Source organism: Epinephelus moara, chromosome 9 (genome assembly GCF_006386435.1).
Source record: "Epinephelus moara isolate mb chromosome 9, YSFRI_EMoa_1.0, whole genome shotgun sequence".
Taxonomy (NCBI): Eukaryota; Metazoa; Chordata; class Actinopteri; order Perciformes; family Serranidae; genus Epinephelus; species Epinephelus moara.
Genome location: NC_065514.1, coordinates 16,960,989 through 16,979,790, shown reverse-complemented (window position 1 = coordinate 16,979,790; position 18,802 = coordinate 16,960,989). Strand labels below are relative to the sequence as shown.

The following is an 18,802-nucleotide window of genomic DNA, read 5'->3' as shown; positions in this document are numbered from 1 at the left end:
AATGTCAACTTGTCATGACAAAGACAACTTCTGGTAATGTCACTTTGATTAATGTCAAGTTGTCATTATAGGGACATCCCAAACAAATCTAATGTCAACTTGTCATGACAAAGACAACTTCTGGTAATGTCACTTTGATTAATATCAAGTTGTCATAATCAAGGCAACCCAAACAATGTCAACTTGTCATTACAAAAACTGAATGACACTTATTGACAGCAGTCATAAACGTTTATGACATGTACATAATGTTTATGACATGTCATGTCATAGTTATGACAGTGTTATGTCACCCTTATGTCGATACCTTCAAGTAAAGTGTTACATGTCACCCTTATGTCGATACCTTCAAGTAAAGTGTTACCAAACTTTCTCTGGTTTTTGAATCTTCATTCATCGGGGGTTTGTAAGGAAAACCTTTCCTTCATGAATTCAGTGTAACACAGGGGGGTGGGGGGTGAAGTATTCCTTCAAAAGTAGAGTTTGATCAAGAACACACAGACAGACATACATACAGACAGAGTCCTACAGTCTGCCGTGTGAAAGTGTTGCTTCGTTTGTAATACGCTGCCCCATGCCTCCACACATCCCCATCGCTTCTCTCCTCAGGTTACCACAGAAACCACAGACACGGTCGACAATGACGCCGCACCCATTCGAGCGCCATCCCCGATCGTTCGGCCCCTCCTCCCGGGCACCATGAGACCCCTCAGCCCTACGAGGGGCCCCCACCTCCCAGTGGAGCCTCGGGACCCCCGGGACCAAGATCTGGCCAACAAGAAGAAGAAGGGACTACTTTCCAAGGGGAAGAAGCTGCTGAAGAGACTCTCCCCCGTGAAGTAAAAGAAAAAGCATACATGTACAATACGTGCACATGCCGGGCTCTGTATATTGCATCCATACAATCAACTCTGATCCAACAACACATGACAGAGAGGATGTGAGCTTTGCCTCCTGGACTGCGTGAGCCTATTTTACTATAACCAGTCATACAGTTATTCATGTGCGGTGATGGATACAAATCAGCTAAATTATGTACAGTGCAGTGCCAAAACCGAGAGAGACAGAGAGAGGTCACCTGCAGACACAAAAACATATTACTGTGATGTATTTTAAATCAACGGATGACTAAAAAAAAACAAAAAAAAAACAAACTAGGATTTTCATGACATGTGTTTTCTCTTCTTTTTCATTAACGAAGAAACGATTCATTTGTTTCAAGCAGGGTAGCTGTGGAAACAAAGCATCTGGTTACACCTAAGTTTCTAACTAGCTTTTTTCTCAGCCAAAAAATAAATAAAAAATTGTGGAGTACTGATGTCACCACAAGGAAACAGAGACCATACTCCTCTAAGAAGATCTCAAATAGACTACACTGTTATCGAGGCATTCTGTGAAGTAATGCTGGCTGCTAACACAAAGGCTTTATTCAGTGCAATATCATAGAGAGGCGGTAGCATACGCGGGAAGAAAAGAAACGTTTCCACTTGTACCTGTGATCTCAGCAGAGTGGAGTTTTTCTGTGATGAAAGGATTTTAAAAAACAACAGCAGATTGGCAACAGGGCATTAATGTCAGAGACACCGAGCGAGCTTAGCTGTCTCAGTGGCCTTTATGAAAACAATACAAGTGTGACATTCCTCGTTTGATTACAAGCTTGATTTACACCAGTTTGTTTTTTTTCTGTTCTATGACGGGTCGCTTGTGCTTTGTCATTTTCTGAAAATGAAATAAGAGCCGAAATGTTTGTTGTCCTTGCTGTCAAACTGTCATGAAACGCCTAGTTCAAGACAAAGTTTTGTGTCTGTCTTCCTATTGCACAAAGGTGGGTGTTTTGATTGGTGAAAGACATGTTTTGTGTGCCTGTGTGTGTATGGGCAGTATGTGACGCATTCATGATTGCACCTTTCATGTTTCTTGTTCACTTATGCTTTGTTTTGTTTTTCTGAAGGAGAGGCCATGTTGTTATTGGTCGTGTGATTTAGTGATGTGCTGCTACCTCCATCGCCTGTGCACTGTTCAGTTCTGTCGTCTCACGCTGATATAGAGGGCCACGTCGAAGCCTCGTAGAAATTACAAATCAGAATATTCAAGCTGTGCATTGTTCACTGGTTCTGTTTCATCTACCTGAGGTCTGTGGAGAGAAATCACAGTCACATTTATGCTCTACATAACTCGTACTTGCGGTACACAAGGACTATACATACCAAGTCAACATGTTACACAGCTTCTACACATCTCAAAGGGGATCTGATACAAAACAGATTTTAACTTTATCCCTGTGATCTTGGATAATATAACAATTTATGAAATAAGCACATGAACTCAAAGAGTCTAGAAACAATTATCGGTAATTCCAATATTCTGTTGTTGCTCCATTTAGTTTGTTGACTCACTGATTGTTTTGTATATTTAATCAAGTCTTCTAAAACAAACAAACCTATTTGCATAATGCCACTAAAAGATTTGCACCAGAAAATGTAATCAGATCAGTGGAAACTACTTAATATCCTGCAGGCTGCCACACTGACTGTGTGTGAATTCATTTTCTCAGTCATTGTCAGAGTAAAAAAAACACTCTTGTGCACAAGACGGATCAGTGAGTGAATCAGTGAGAAAATACAAATGAGTCTGAATTAAAGGTCCAGTGTGTAGGATTTAGGGGGATATATTTGCAGAAATTGAATATGACATTTCTTTAGTGTATAATCACCTGAAAATAAGAATCATTGTGTTTTCATTACGTTAGAATGAGCCATTTCTATCTACATAGGGAGTGGGTCCTCATCTCCGGAGATAGCCATGTTGCACCACCATGTTTCTACAGTAGCTCAGAACGCACAAACCAAACACTGGCACTAGATAGGGCCTTTCGTGTTTTCCCATTTTGCATCAGCAATTGAAGTTAGCAGCCCCTCAACAGTGAGAACACTGGAAAAACTCCTGATTGTTTTAAAGTGAAACTGCTTTATTCAGAATTTGTAGTGGTTTAAATCACCAGGTCTCAGCGGATAATTCGGCTCTTGGTTAAAATCTCCTGAAAGTCTGGATCTTAAGTTATCATAGAAAAAGTTCATAGAAAAAAATATTTGTAATGTGAAACTGCTTTATTCGTTGTCCTTACCTGTGTAAATCACCAGGGGTCTCATTTATAAAACAATACGTAGGATCCATACTAAAAATGTATGTAAAAAAACAAAATCAAAAAATGGTGGGCGGCAAAAATATTCGACAACTCCTACAATCAGGCTTCCACCTCGCCATCTACATCACCAATTTCCCATCTCCAAAATGTTCACAGGCATGGGTTAAAGTTTCTCCCGTTAAGTCTGTATTGACAGATAACAACTTTTCGCATAGGAGGTAGTGTACACCTCTTTCAGGCCTCATTTTGTTCAACACAGTGTTTATGAATGAGACCCCAGGTCTGTTTGTTTCAGTGAGGAAGAGACCTCTGCGGATAATTTGGCTCACTATGAAAACCTCTTAAATATTTGTATCTTAAGATCTTAAGATGCTGAGTGAGCTGCCTATCTGCTACATGCCAAACAGCATAGGGGAAACACTGATTTGTAACATGAAACTGTTTTATTCAGTGTTGTTACTGGTTTTAATCACCTGTTTCAATTATTTTGGAGAGGAAGAGACCTCTGTGGATAATTCAGCTCTCAGTAAAAACCTCCTGAACAATGAACACTGAAGGAATCCTAACCGGGAGAAGTTTCAGCTGGTTGTAATTTGCAATCCTCACCACTAGATGCCACTAAATCCCCCTAAATCTTACACACTGCTCCTTTCAGTCATAAACTTTATCTGACATTCAGCATACATTTTCAACTTCCACTTATTCTTCTGTGGCCAGACAATTTCAAATACAGTCTTTGAAAAGTTTACAATGGAAATCAAATTCTAAATGGAGGCACTAAAATGTGAAAAGAAACCACTGACAAAGATTAACGTGCTTCAAAGACATTCAAACTGCACCGCTAACCTTCAGTGTCACCGATCACATTATCTGATGGCCCAAACACAACTCAACTCTGTCCAGCCTCAGTTTTTCCAAGAGATAGTCATTGTGTGTTTTACTTCTACAAGATTATAGATTAATACATTGGAGTTTCATATTTTGAAAGCTACTACTAACTGGGATTACGACGAGGAATAAACATTTTGTGTGCTGTGGAGGTCACTAAAAGTGCTCAAGAACTCACTTACTAACTGGAGGGACAGTATGTCTCAGAGCTTTAATAAATTAAAAACTTCTACTCTCTCTGTTTAGTTTTAAATAACCCTTCTATCCTACTTATCTGCGGTCGTTCCTCATGTCAAGCTGCACTTGAGGGTTCACTGTCCTCATTGTTTATTGATATCATTGATTAAATGCAGTGATAAAAGAGGGTTTGCCAAAATGGAATGTAAGAAAAGTTTGGCTAGCAATAGGTTTACATGATTTTTGTTCCAAAGCTGTTTCTGTAAAGTTTCTCACACACAAAGTCACAAAGTTGAATTCACTGTCACAACATGGTGTCCCAATACCAAATCATTCACTTGTGAATGGGTGTATTGTCTCAAAAACACTGTAGCTCTTTTGTACTCTGATCCATTTGTAGATGATTTATAAATGTTTCTACTTGATTTTACGACAGCCTTTTTGTTAGTGCACTGAGATTCCCTCTCCCTGTTAACAGACTGCGAGCATTCTCCATAGTGTCCTTTGAGATCAGATGTATCAGTCCACCGTATGTGCTTGCTTTGTGAATCAAAGGTTAAAAAAAAAGACAAAAAAAGAAAAAGAGAAAAAATCATTGGACAGTATTTATGGTGATTACTTATGTGTGGGTGTGCATGTGAAAAAAATACAACTTTTATAACCAAATTAAATTTGATATTTTTTAGAAAATCGCTGTTTACATTCATTTGTGTATGTTGTGTGTTTTCACTGAGGGGGGGTTGTATTTAACACAGCAGGAGATATTCAACCTTGTGTGACTCTGATCAGATGACATATGCAGAACAAATGATAGTGAGGGAAGTTAATATCCTGTCAATCCTTCATCTGACTTCAGCTGTCATTGATGTGCTGTTGAGCAGGCTGTTCTCATGCACTATTCAAACATATACCTATGGAAAATAATGCACCAGAATTTGTATATCATGAAGCAATCATTTGTTTGTAACCCACGTAATCAGAAAGATTGCGATCCTCTGACCAATAAAAAAGTAGAATTAAGGGTGAAAGTTGCAAAGACAGGGCACCCAGGAAACCAAGTGAGCTTTGAGTTATTTTAAGGTGCATTGTCAGGATGTTTCTTTTCCAAAATGTAACCCATGAAACTTTACTTGCCTAAACTGAACCTATGTAACTTTACTTTCCTAAAACAAAACTACGTAACGTTAAGTTAAGTATATAACATGATGATGCCCAGCCGTGTTTCTTTTTCTAAACGTAACTTACAGAACTGTATTTGCCAGAACCTAACCTATATAACCTTATTTTTCTAAATCGAATCTACATAACCCAGACTGAATCTACATAACTTACTTTCCTAAACCCTAATCTGTGAAATTTAACGAGAAAAAAATGAACCTACATACCTTACTTTCCTAAACCAAATCTAAGTAACTTTAATCCTAAACCTAATCTACGTTACTTTACTTGCCAAAACCTAACCTACGTAACCATACTTTCCTAAACCTAATTTACCTAACTTTACTTTACTAAACCTAACCTATGTAATCTTACTTTCCTAAACCTAACCTACGAAGCTTTACTATCCAAAACCGAACCTACCTAACTTTACTTTCCTAAAGTGAACCACATACCTTTACTTTCCGAAACCTAGCCTATTTAATCTTACTTTCCTAAACCTAACCTATGTAATCTTACTTTCCTAACCCTAATCTACGTAACCTTACTTTCCCAGAACTAATCTACGTAACTTTACTTGCCAAAACCTAACCTACGTAACGTTACTTTCCAAAACTGAATCTACGTAATTTACTTTCCTAAACCCTAATCTATGAAACTTTATGAGAAAAAAATGAACCTACATACCTTACTTTCCTAAACCAAATCTAAGTAACTTTAATCCTAAACCTAATCTACGTTACTTTACTTGCCAGAACCTAATCTACGTAACGTTACTTTCCAAAACTGAATCTACGTAATTTACTTTCCTAAACCTTAATCTATGAAATTTTACGAGAAAAAAATGAACCTACATACCTTACTTTCCTAAACCAAATCTAAATAACTTTAATCCTAAACCTAATCTACGTTACTTTACTTGCCAGAACCTAATCTACGTAACGTTACTTTCCAAAACTGAATCTACGTAATTTACTTTCCTAAACCTTAATCTATGAAATTTTACGAGAAAAAAATGAACCTACATACCTTACTTTCCTAAACCAAATCTAAATAACTTTAATCCTAAACCTAATCTACGTTACTTTACTTGCCAAAACCTAACCTACCTAACTTTACTTTCCTAAAGTGAACCACATACCTTTACTTTCCTAAACTTAACCTATGTAATCTTACTTTCCTAAACCTAATCTACGTAACTTTACTTCCCTGAACCTAATCTATGCAACTTTCCTTGCCCAAACCTAACCTACATAACTTTATGGTCATAAGTACATAACTTTACATCAACTACAGAACATGATGATGCCAAATCAGGTTTCTTCTCCTAAACCTACATGACTTCACTTGCCCAAATCTAATGTATTTAATTTTACGTTTAGTATGTAGAATGATGATGCTTTTCATCGGGCGCTCATTATACAAACCACTGTATGAGGATACGTTGCATTGACTGAATGAATGAAGTAGAGCTTTGTATCAGTGGGAATCTGGCAATACAAAACGCATCACGATACAGGGGTTTCGAATCAGTACATTGTATTATTGTGTGATACTGTAAGCATTGTGATTTTTTTAAAATCTAATTTTAGGAAAAGTGCAAATGCTTGCTACGCTAGCAATATGTTACGTGGAGCAGAGGAGTCAAATAGCAGAAAATAGATTACAACACTGCCATCTGGTGGTTGGGGGTGTAAACAACACAAAATAAACCACTGCCACAAATCCTTGCATGTAAACCATTCATTAAAGAAATCGATTGAATGTTTTTGAGAATCAATAGGGTATCAAAAAAACATAATACTGCGATACTCAAGTGTATCAATATTTTCTTACACCCCCAGAATGAAAGGTACCAGCTAAAAAGTAACATAGTTCAACATAATGTTATATTATCATGATAATGTTTAAAGGTATTCTATGCAGAATTGTCTGTAACTGTTTGTAGAAGTAACAAAACAAATTGATTTACAAATTTGTTGTTTCGTTCAGTGTATTTTGATTTTTTCAGTGCTTTGTGTGTGTGTCTTGGATACCTGCTGCTTATGGTCTGGCACTACCTTTTTACAAGGCCCTGACCTCACCTGAACTCTATGGGAGTACACGCCCATAAATGTCCCGAGCACAGAAAAGAGAAGACAATAAGAAAATACAGAGGGCAGAGTCTCTGCTGAAAAAACACCGCTACACACTTCTAGTGGGTCATAAATGATGATTGAGAGGGATTACTTCTGAATCAGTCTACACATTGTTTTTTAGGAAAATCCTGCATAGCATATCTTTAAAGCTATGTAATTAATTCATCTAAAGGATATTAAAAATCTAGTTGTACAAGGGAGAAAATTGACAAAATTTCCAATCATAATTTCATATCCTGGACTGATGGACCTGACTGATGGTTATCCTGGATTTGGGTGAGTTATCTTTAATCATCACACTGTCACACAAATGAATGAAGAAAAAAACATTTTAAAATATGCAGGACTGCAGACATGTAGCATCTGATATTAGCACAATGTATGAAGCTGAAGTTCCACTATCTCTGATGGGCCCATTTGAGTGATATAACCTGGGTTTGTATATCAGGATCAATATCAGACACTATCACAGAGTTCAATGGCTTATTTTTATGGCAGCACCAAAGAAAGCCACTGGCAGCCATCTGCAGAGCAATATGCTTCCTGTATCCTCTCCTCAGGTTAATGAACCGAGTGACTTGACAGACTATTAGTGGCTCTTGAGGTAAAAAGCTTGTCGATAGAGACTGTGTCCTAATGGGTGCAGTCAAATGTATTCCAGACGATTCTCTGTGGATTTGCCAGCAATTACGGCACACTCTGTCTCCTCGCACAGCCCGAAAATGGGTCATACTTTCAGTAGCTTCAGTCGGTGGTTGGTATTGGCTGCCATGTCATAGGTCCTGTCTGATTTAATCACGACCCCAGGTTGTCATCGTCTGCAACAAGTGGTTGTTTGGATAGAAATCCCTAAATTAGCTTCATTCATGCTCATTAATGAATGACAATATCAGCATGACAGTGAGTTATCTTTGTGAAAATGTTGATCAAGATATGACAAATGATATAATTTGACACATTAATTTATGCAAAGTTATTACACTACCTCCGTATTACATCTTTTTAATCTAAATGTAATATTCTTTACAGCAGCGATCAAGTGATAGGGCTGCCATTCAACCTGGAACATCACATCAAATCACATCCTGCCCATAATTACATGAGTGACAAAAAGCTGAAGGCACAAGCCTGCGTGGCAGTTCATAAACAACAAGTCTGACTGTCAGTAAAAATTAGATTTCTAATTAACGCGACGTTGGACAGACTCGGTTTCAATGCAACAACAACGAGAAATAAGTGAAGTGCTGTTAAATGAGAGCTGAAGTAGAACAGATGTCGACTCTCATCCATGACTTCAAACTCTCTCAGATTGGAAGGAGCCCGAAAAGTTGAGTCACGAATCACGTTTAACAGTAAGTTCTCAAAGTCTGAGATCCAACAAAGATACTTGTGTGATTAATTTGTGTCATTTTAGAAGTCTGAAATAAGAAATGACACATCAGACAAATAAACAGCTTACCAATCAGCAAATGAGAACTTTACCTGTAACCTCTTTAAAGGAATCTTTGGTAATTTCCATCCTGGATTCTATTTATACATGTTTTTGCCACTGACTGTCATGACCCGTCAAGTTACATGAGTTCATGTTTATTTGTCTTCCCTGTGTTTCTTGTTTTATTTTGGTAACCATTGTCTCGTCTCATTTCAGATCCCACGTCCTGTCAAGTTTCCCTCGCCTTAATGTGTTTCACCTGTCTCATTGTCTCCTTTGTCCTAGTTTATTTAAGTCCCTGTCATCCCCCCCCTTTGTTGCCTGATCGCCTTTACCTTTGAGTGAGAGTTCTAGCATTTCCCTAGTATTTCTTGACCCGTTTTTACCTTGTGACCACCCTTTTTGCCTGTCGAATTGGTTACCTTTGCCCGTGTAACTGATCACCCCTGTACCAACCTGAGCCTCAGTGAAGACCTTGAACTTCTATCCGAGTCTGTGTGTCTGCTTTGTGAATTTGTGCTTGACACGGACAAGCTCAGATTGTTGTAATAAGTATCTGACAAAATTAAGGAAAGAATCCTTTGCTGATTCAGCCTGTTTGTTAGTGTGTGTTACCAAGTCTCGTTCAAGGAGAAGTCTTGTTCTGAAACCTCACAGACTTTTTCACATTGTCGAAATCATGAATATTTAGCCATGACATTTAGAATCTTTTAGATAACACTATGCCAGGCTTTTTGTACTCCAACACAACAAACTCTATCTTTCTTAGATATTTTTTGGGGCCTTGAAATCCAAGGACACAGCTTTTGTACATGGGGTGCCTGCTCTGAGCTAGATATTTTATTTCTCTGTAAGGTCTTTACTGTCCTGTTCCTAGACACTTCTAATGACAATCTGAGCCTCTCAGCAGCTTCAAAAACACTTTTGATGCACTTAAATTGATGGTGCACAATTGCCCAAAGGAGTAAAGTGACCAAGTCAGGAACCTCTGAGTTGTGAACTCTGTTCTTAACTTCGAAAATCACGGACAGCTTTACATCTATTGAAAAACATAACAAAAGTTAGTCAAAATCTGTTGCTGTATGCACCTTAAAGCACACTGGGTTTCTCCTTAATGAAGCTCGATATAATTGCCTTGTTAGTGTAAGCATGCACTGCCCCACAAGAGAGGTAAAGTATGTATGTATGAATTTTTCTGTAAACTAGTGGTACCACCTCTTCCCCCAGTTCTCCCCCAGAACTGGTAAGACCTGTCACTGGTTTCAGGCTGTTCCACCATGATCCTCTGGAGGGCAGCAGTGCTTTGCAGTTGGCTGGCGACACCATGTAATTGTGCAGACTGCAGTTTCACTATGAAGGACGCAATACAGAAAATGACAAACCCAGATTTCATCGATGTATTTGATTGTCTGATTCAACATTTGCTGATGTCACCGCAGTTACCACAAGCACACAGACTCAAATCTCACATCATGTATGGCTGAACTTGAGAAAAAGTCCTTCAACCTCCTCCTCCTCCTCCTCCTCCTCCTCCTCCTCCTCGTCCTTTTTTCTCTGCATGCATATTTGTTCTCACCATTTGCCTAATTTCAATGTTGATTCAAACCTCCCAGACTGAGAGCATACTGTGGCGTTTCAGCAGGGTTATGCTGAGACTCCCATTGTGCTCTCAGGGAGGCAAGACAGCAAAGAGATTGAATTTGTAAATCAATGAATATTTGTTTTGTTGCTTCTAATATATTTGCCCTATACTCTCCTTTCTCCCTATCCTTCCTCTCCTCTCCCTCCCTTCCTTGCCCTTATTTTCCCTCACTATCCAACGGATCTATATTGAGCTGTAAGTCTGCGGAGTCCCCCAGGGGCCGGTGGATGTTTAAAATTCTTGCCAGTTGTAACCTCTCTATCACTGGCTTTGGTCCTGCCTGCCACGCCACCAGAGTGGGGCACAAGGAGACATCCATCTTCCGCTGGCCTTTCTGAATATTTCACAGAACCTCAGAGTGCCAGTTAAACACTTCACGTCCATTTGACCCCCCATGCCCTAAAATCACAGCGGAGATCTCCCAGGTAAAATATTTTAATTTGACTTTGATATACCGAGAGACGAGTTGGAGATTTCTTTTGAAGTCTCTGGGAACAGTTTTTAAAACTTCACTAAGCTCATACAGTAGGTGTGTAATAAAGAGGTTTTGAGGCTATGTGCATGGCACTATAAATTCCTCTACATATACTGACTGTATATGCTTTCATTATGTGTGCTATATATCCTTTTATGGATACATTACAGGGCTGAGTCAACCAGCTTGAGGGCCCTCAGGCAAAAATTACCCTTTACCGCTCTGTTCTCCCACTTTGTGTGCATTGTCCTCGCTTACCTTTAACCACAGTATGCACAGAAAGCATGGCAGCTTCATTATACCACAAAGCGGCATAATGTGATCTCATCCCTACTCGTCGTATTTTTATGCTTGGGCAGTACCCCCTATCGTTAATATAATGATGCCGTGGGTAGCCATTTACGGTGTATCTCGACGCACAAGAGATTGGCGGAAAGTCAGTTGAGTTGACTCGTGACTGCCACGGGATCTGCGGTCAGGTTTAAGCAACAAAACTACTTGGTTTGAGTTAGGAAAAGATCAAATGAATAACTCAATATCTCAACAATGTTGTTTTAGTTTCACATGGTACATGGACCCACTCTCCTGGGTCAAAGTCCTGTGCTTGTTGGACCGATTCGCTTCCCATCCCACCCACAAAGCAGACGTTTGCTGCCTTCATACTACATAAGTTGCTCTGAATGTTGAATAATGACGCAGATGGGTTTACATTGTAGTTGCATGAAAGCCTACTGCATGTCATACAGATGCTAAAGGGTGTGGGACACTGTCCAAGCAGCATATTTTGCCAGCGAAAGTCTCTCGTGTGCCTGCTCTATTGGCCAAACAATGTAAATGATCCAGGTTGTTGAACTTCACAATTCACATATAAGTACATGTGGTTTATGGACACATGAGATATTAAAATGATGTGGGCATCTGCAGCCCTTTACATCCTGAGGGTCTGGGGCAGGTTTCCAGGAAGTGCGCCAGACTTAAAGCCAGTCTGGCATAGTGGCCAAACAGTGTAAGTACAACTTTCAGGTTTGTAACGTAATGCCATTGGGCCGAAAAGACTTTTTCCCATAGACGAATATTGTGAGAGACATCAAATCAGTGGATACATTTTTTATGCATCCCAACCCCTGCAAAATGAGGCATTTCTCAATTGGGATTTGATCTATTTTGGTCTGATAACATTTTATCCACCTTTGACTTAGCCGAGTTCTTACCGGAAGAAGTCAGCTCGGCCAGCGATAGTCTCTCGTGTACCTGCTCTGTGGGCCCAACGATGCGACAGATCCAGGTAATTTTAAATCTGTGAAGTTGAACTTTTTTGGCCCTTATGCAACACTAAGCAAGTTTCATAGAATTTAACTGGGCCTCGCCTCCAACACTATATCCAGCTGTCCTGATACATCCATGGTCTGTGTCCCTGAGGCACCTGAATGTTTTGCCTGGTCGATAATCCGGCCTTGCCTTTATAAAACAGCCTTTTTGCCTGCTTAAAATGACTGTAATGACACACTCTACACTAGTCAAACATTTATGGAAATATCACCAATAAAACATGACCTGATGCTGTGATATGATATGCTACCGTTTTTGTTATCTCTGTTCAGCATTTTCAACCAAAAACCTAGATCACACTGACTAGTTCACCTGTGTGTGTGTGTGTGTCCATCCATCCGCCCCAACATTAATGTGTTTCCTAACGGGTGGTTTGAGGCAAGCCTCTTACCTGTCCATCATGGCGCTCTGAGGGCAAGCTGTCGGTTGGAGGATGTACCACCTGGTCGGTAACTCATTCGAGGCATCCTGCCGGGGTGGAAAACCGATGTTTATGGCGGCCGTGCTCCAAGAAGAGCCATCATTCGTCATCAGCGGAAGAATGCCAGCTGACGTCAGCGAGGGGAGGAAAGTCATTGCACGGGCCTCGCCTCAGTGATTCATCTTTGGCTGAGACTGCTCCAAGTGGGAGACCCTCACAGGGCACAACTCTGCTGGAGAGCTCTCAGAGCTTTAGCACTATGAGTGTGGAAAAGACTGGCTGCCTGGCTGCCTGGCTGGCTGGCTGCCCTCTGGCAGGCTGTAGCGCTAAGTGTTATTACACAGGTGTAACGGCAGCTTTATGTTCAGAGACCGGACTTCAGCACTCCCTGGAGATCAGAGTAGAGAATACAGAAGCAGTTTGCAATGATTTACGTTCAGAGGGCTTATGCTCATGGCTCCAACTGTCTTGGGTATTCTTGAACCACTTATTCTGTTATTGTTCTGTTCATGCCCTCCCTGCCAATTGGATAGAGCATCGACACCAATATGAGTTGATTTAATCCTTGTTTGATAGATTGATGGAAGTTAGGACAATAGGATTATGAAGATGGAACATTGCTATAGTTTAATATCCATCAGTGAGCTGGATTACTGTCAGTAAAGGTCAATACATCTACTAATCATATGGTGACCCCGGTGTGCACCGAGTAGTCAGGTCATAGATCACCTGGATGTCAGATGAACGCTTTGATGTAACCTGTCTTGGTTTGTTCATACACAGTTCAGTAGAAATCAGGTGTGTTTCTTGTGTCAGTTGCATTTCCTTATTAGTTATTTTTATTGTGAATTTGTTGTTTAGAAGCATCAAGATGTGATTATATTTCTTATTCAAACATGTTAGGTTTTTTTTTCATTTTTAATTTTATGTAGAATGTTTTTTAAATTCTAACTTTAAGCTTGAATCACCTGTGTCATCACGTTTAGTTGTTTTAATAGAGACAGATACACACTTCCAAATCAATCTGCAACAGGTGGGGAGCCGGAAAATAGAGTGTTCTGTTTTCAGCCCCGATGTTTTGATGTAAACTTGTAACAGCAGTCAGATGCATTATTTTGTGTTTGATTAAAATTCTGTCAGTAGCATCGTACAGTATGAATTCTATATGAGTGATGAAGCAAACACTGGACTTGAATGAACACATGCAAATTAATCATGTGATTTACTTTCAGGGGACAAAGAGAGTAGCTGGCAAACATGATGCCTCTAATCACACAATTTGGGGACGGCAGTACCTCAGTCCATAGGGACTTGGGTAGGGAACTGGAGGGTCACATATTCAAATCCCCATCCAGACAAATATTGAGTGTAGACTGGGAGCTGGAGAGGTGCCAGTTTGCCCCCTGGGCACAGCTGAGGTGCCTTTGAACAAGGCACTGAACCCCTCTACATCTCTCCATTTAATTATAGGTCCTGTTTGTGCTTGTGTGTGTATTTCGGGCCTGTATATGACAACAGAGTGAAAAAAAATGAATTTCCCCTGAGGGATTAATAAAGTATATCTTCATGCAGCTTCCTGTATATACACAGTACATCAGCCAAAGTCTGGTATTTCAAACCAATGGCACATCATCAGTTTGTGGTATACTGGCCTAGTAATGGATGGATTACTGAATAGACCTACAGGGCAGAGGCCCAGGAGCCCAAAGTGTTGGTGGCCCTCCTTACTGTCACCTGCAAAATGTCAGCTACATTAACATATATTGTCCAGGAAGAGACTCAAAATGACCACAAAAAAACATCAACACATATATACCTCAAAGAGCCTCAAATTTACTTTTAAAGAGATACAACAACAAAGACATGCAAAGTAACTAAAGAAATACAAAACAGCTTCGGAGAGACATAAAATGACCAAAAAGACATAAAAAGGAACCACAAAGAGACACAGGATGACTACGAAGAGGCATACAACAACCAAAATGACACAAATACACCTAAGAGAGATACAAAATGACTTCAAATAGATGCAAAGGAACTACAAAAGGACCCAAAATGACTAGAAAAGGACTTAAATCGACCAAATGATACAAAAATGTACCTCAAAAAATACAAAATGACTTTGAAGAGACACAAAATGACTACATAGACATGCAAAGCAACTACAAAGAGACACAAAATGAGTACAAAAAGACAGAAAACAATTACAAAGAAAGAGAAACAAAATGGCCAAATTAGACACAAATAGACACCTACAGTAAGAGACACAAAATGACCTCAAAGAGACAAAATGATTACATAGAAACACAGAATAACTCCAACTACACACAAAATTACCATATAGAGACACAAAACCACAAAAAAGGTGCTAACAACTATATTCATCACATTCATTTTTCACAACCGCTTATCCTGTCATGGGTCGTCGGGGGGTGGGGGGCTGGAGCCTATCCCAGCTGACATTGGGCAAGAGGCAGGGTACACCCTGGACAGGTCACCAGACTATCACAGGGCTGACACATAGAGACAGACAACCATTCACACTCACATTCACTCCTACGGACAATTTAGAGTCACCAATTAACCTGCATGTCTTTGGACTGTGGGAGGAAGCTGGAGTACCCAGAGAAAACCCACGCTGACACAGGGAGAACATGCAAACTCCGCACAGAAGGACTCCTTCACCCCAGGTTTGAACCAGGAACCCTCTCGCCACCTGCTAACAACAACAAAGACACGCAAACAACAACAAAAAGAGGCAAAACTAGCACAAAGTGCGTGTGTCTTGCTTCTATGTAGGGGAGGTGTTGGGGCTTTTTGCATGCCTCATCATCTCATAATGCGCCCATGGGCCTAGTTGAGCATCAGATCTGACAAGACTATGACATTACGATCGTGCTAGCAGTTCTGAAAGGCTGTACAAAGTCACAGTTGTGCTTTGAGCTAAATGCTAACATTAGCATGCAAACATTCTCACAATGGAATCTATACGTGTTGAGAATGTTCTCCATCTTAGTTAGCGTGCTAAAATTGGCAAATGGGACGGGTCCATGTCATTGGTTCGACAGCCCATTGGTTCGACATCCCATTAGTCGGACTGTCCGCGGTGCTGAACGGCTCGCGGCGGGCGTATGGTGCGCCGCGACCGGCTTGAGGCGGAGCAGGCTCACGGCTTATGTTTGTCACTTTCTTTTTCATTTTAACCCACACCATGATCTTTTCCTGACCCTAACCAAGTGGTTTTTGTGCCTAAACCTAACCAGACCTTAACCACAGGGCATCATGATGATTTCAGAACGGACTTCAGAACAATGAGTTTAATATGGTCGGAACAATGGGATGTCGAACCAATGGGCAGTTCCCAAATGAGCACTAAACATAGAGTTGCAGATGATGGGAATGTTTTTAGCTTTGTAGGTATTTGGTTTATTATAATTTTGACCTATGATGGCACTAGAAAAAAGAGTATATGAATCACCAAAGTGATTAAAATTCCTGCTTAGGGGTACATGAACATCTGCACCAGATTTCATGGCAGTCCAGTCAATAGTTGTTGAGATATTTGAGTCTGGAACAAAGTGGAGGATCAACCAACTGTCTGAACGTCATGGTCATCCCTTGAGTCACTCTGCTAGTGGCTAAGATGAGTCAGTGGTCTATTTCCTGAATTCCTGACTAAGCTTTGGCCCTGACCAGTAATTTCTTCTGCTATTTATCCCTTTCAGCAGCTCAATAAAGCACCGCTTCCTGTTTGAAGAAATTAACAATTCTACAGGGATTTAGGTCGTGACCCATGTTGCTCCACATCAAATGACCTCCGGAAACCTCTGAGCCACCTGGCAGCTGCTTTATATCGAGTATTGGAGTCAACACGGTGCATCGGACCACCTCTCTGTCATCTCTAATAGCACCAGCAGCAGGTTGCATGTCTGGAACAACAACTGAGATCTGGAGACGTTCCCAGACTCAATAGTCTGTGGCCTCTGCCACTGTCAGCTTTAATAATCACATCCAGCCAAAACCACAGACAGACTGCTCAAATTAAAGCTCAGCAGCTTCAAAATGCAACGCATGTACTACAGCCCTGCGCTGTTACAGCAGTGTGTACAGTGAAATCAAGTTCCTCTCTTGAGATAAGAGAGACTCCATTAGTTCTTCAAAGTTTTATTGGCATTTAGAGATCCCTAAATGCCTCTCCAGGGCACATATTTATTCTAATCAGCCTCTGCTGTCAGGAGAGAAAATGTTTATTTGCCAGTGATGCCTGCATGCATAATGCTGTCACCTTGGCACTGGTGCCACCTTGCAATAAAACAGGCATTGAGGCAGTGGGCACAGTGGGTTTAGTTGGCAGACACATTCTGCCAGTAAAGCACATTTGTTTCAGTGATCAGGTATTTAGGGGGATGCTGGGGAGCGGAGAAGTGAAGACTAGTCTGACCAAGCTCATTAAAACACTAGGTGTTCTTTACCATAAATCCGATGTCAGCACTTGGTCCATCGTCTCTGTGCAGAACCGCAATGGATGGACGCCACAGTGTTTTAACCACATCGCTCTTTGACACAAAGCTGCTCATATAATCGTCTCCCTGGTTGTAGGGCACACTGCAACAAGACGCCATGCTATTTCAGTTCAGGCTTTGAACTCACACTGGTGCACAGTGTACCTCGTTATAATGAGTGTATGGAATTTTAGGTCAAGGCAGATGAAATGATACATAAAGAGACAGAGAGTGAAAAAAAACATAATTAGCCGGAGTGATAAGAAATTAAATGTGGCCTGAAGGCCTGATGTAGCACAGAAAATCTATATTTCTACCTTATTTGAACACGTATTAAGGTCGACTCAAGCTGTCAGTAAACAACTTTATGTAGTTTAGCAGGACCCACACAAGACTACAGTGGAGTTTGCATGAGTGTTTGCTGATCCTTTGTACCATGTTGCCAAATGTATAGTGTGCTGTGACACCACAAGGCTTTAGCTATAGTGCCTGCATCCATCTGCTCCATCCTACGCAGCATGATCCCATGTGATGCTGTGGACTGAGAGTATGCAGCTGACAGCTGGCAAAACCTGCGCTAAACTTTTATTCCTCCCCCCTCTCAAAAACTGGCTTAAGTAAAGTCGCGATTAATACAAAGGCCTTCTGAGTGTAGTATGAACATCTGCGGATTTCTTGGAAGAACTTTCTGGTAAAAAAAAAAAAAAAAAAATCAGTGAGAACTTATTTTCCTCCTTACACAGTTTATTATTATCATCATCATCATCATCATCATCATCATAACTGGAAAAAATAAAAGAAAATTAATAGAATTAAAATAAAATAGAATAAAAAATAATCATAATTACTGGAAAAATAATACAAAATAATAAGAAGAAATAGTGAGAACTTTTTTTCCTTCTAAAACAGTTTATTAGTAGTAGTAGTAGTAGTAGTAATAATAATAATAATAATAATTATGATCATCATAACTGAAAAAAAATGTGTAGAAATAAAATAAATAATAATAATAATAATGATAATAGTAATAATTACTGGAAAAATAATAAAAATAAAGAGTGTTCCCTCTAAAACAGTTTATTAGTAATAACAATAATAATAATAATAATAATAATAATGATAATCATAATCATGACTGGTTAAATTAAAAAAAAATACTAATAGAAATAAAATTTAAAAAAAATCATAATAGTAATAATTATAATCATAACTGGAAAAATAAAAAAGAAATTAAATAAAAATAAAAATAAATCATCATCATCATCATCATCATCATCATGTGTTCCTGCAAATGAACTCGCCCTTTGGCCCAGAATCATATCCTTAATTTGTTAAATCAACATTAAAAATGACTCGTGGAGAAACCACTGATCCTCTTGACCTCATGTGCATTTAATTTGCTCGCAGCTCTTCCCCTACCGGCGATTACCCACGTGGGTCTCGTTAATCTGACAGACGGCACATGTTTACAGATTTCTATCATGGGAATAGCCGT

The 18,802-nt window shown here is 39.8% G+C and overlaps 1 protein-coding gene across 1 annotated transcript in view; it reads left to right on the top strand.

Moving 5' to 3' along the window:
• rimbp2a (RIMS binding protein 2a) overlaps positions 1-4,861 on the top strand; it is a 67,138-nt gene extending 62,277 nt beyond the window's left edge. Inside the window, exon 22 of the mRNA XM_050053563.1 lies at positions 610-4,861. Within this exon, the coding sequence (XP_049909520.1) occupies positions 610-843 (234 nt within the window). The 3' untranslated portion in view covers positions 844-4,861. The remainder of the gene's footprint in view (positions 1-609) is intronic.
• The last annotated feature ends 13,941 nt before the right edge of the window (positions 4,862-18,802 follow it).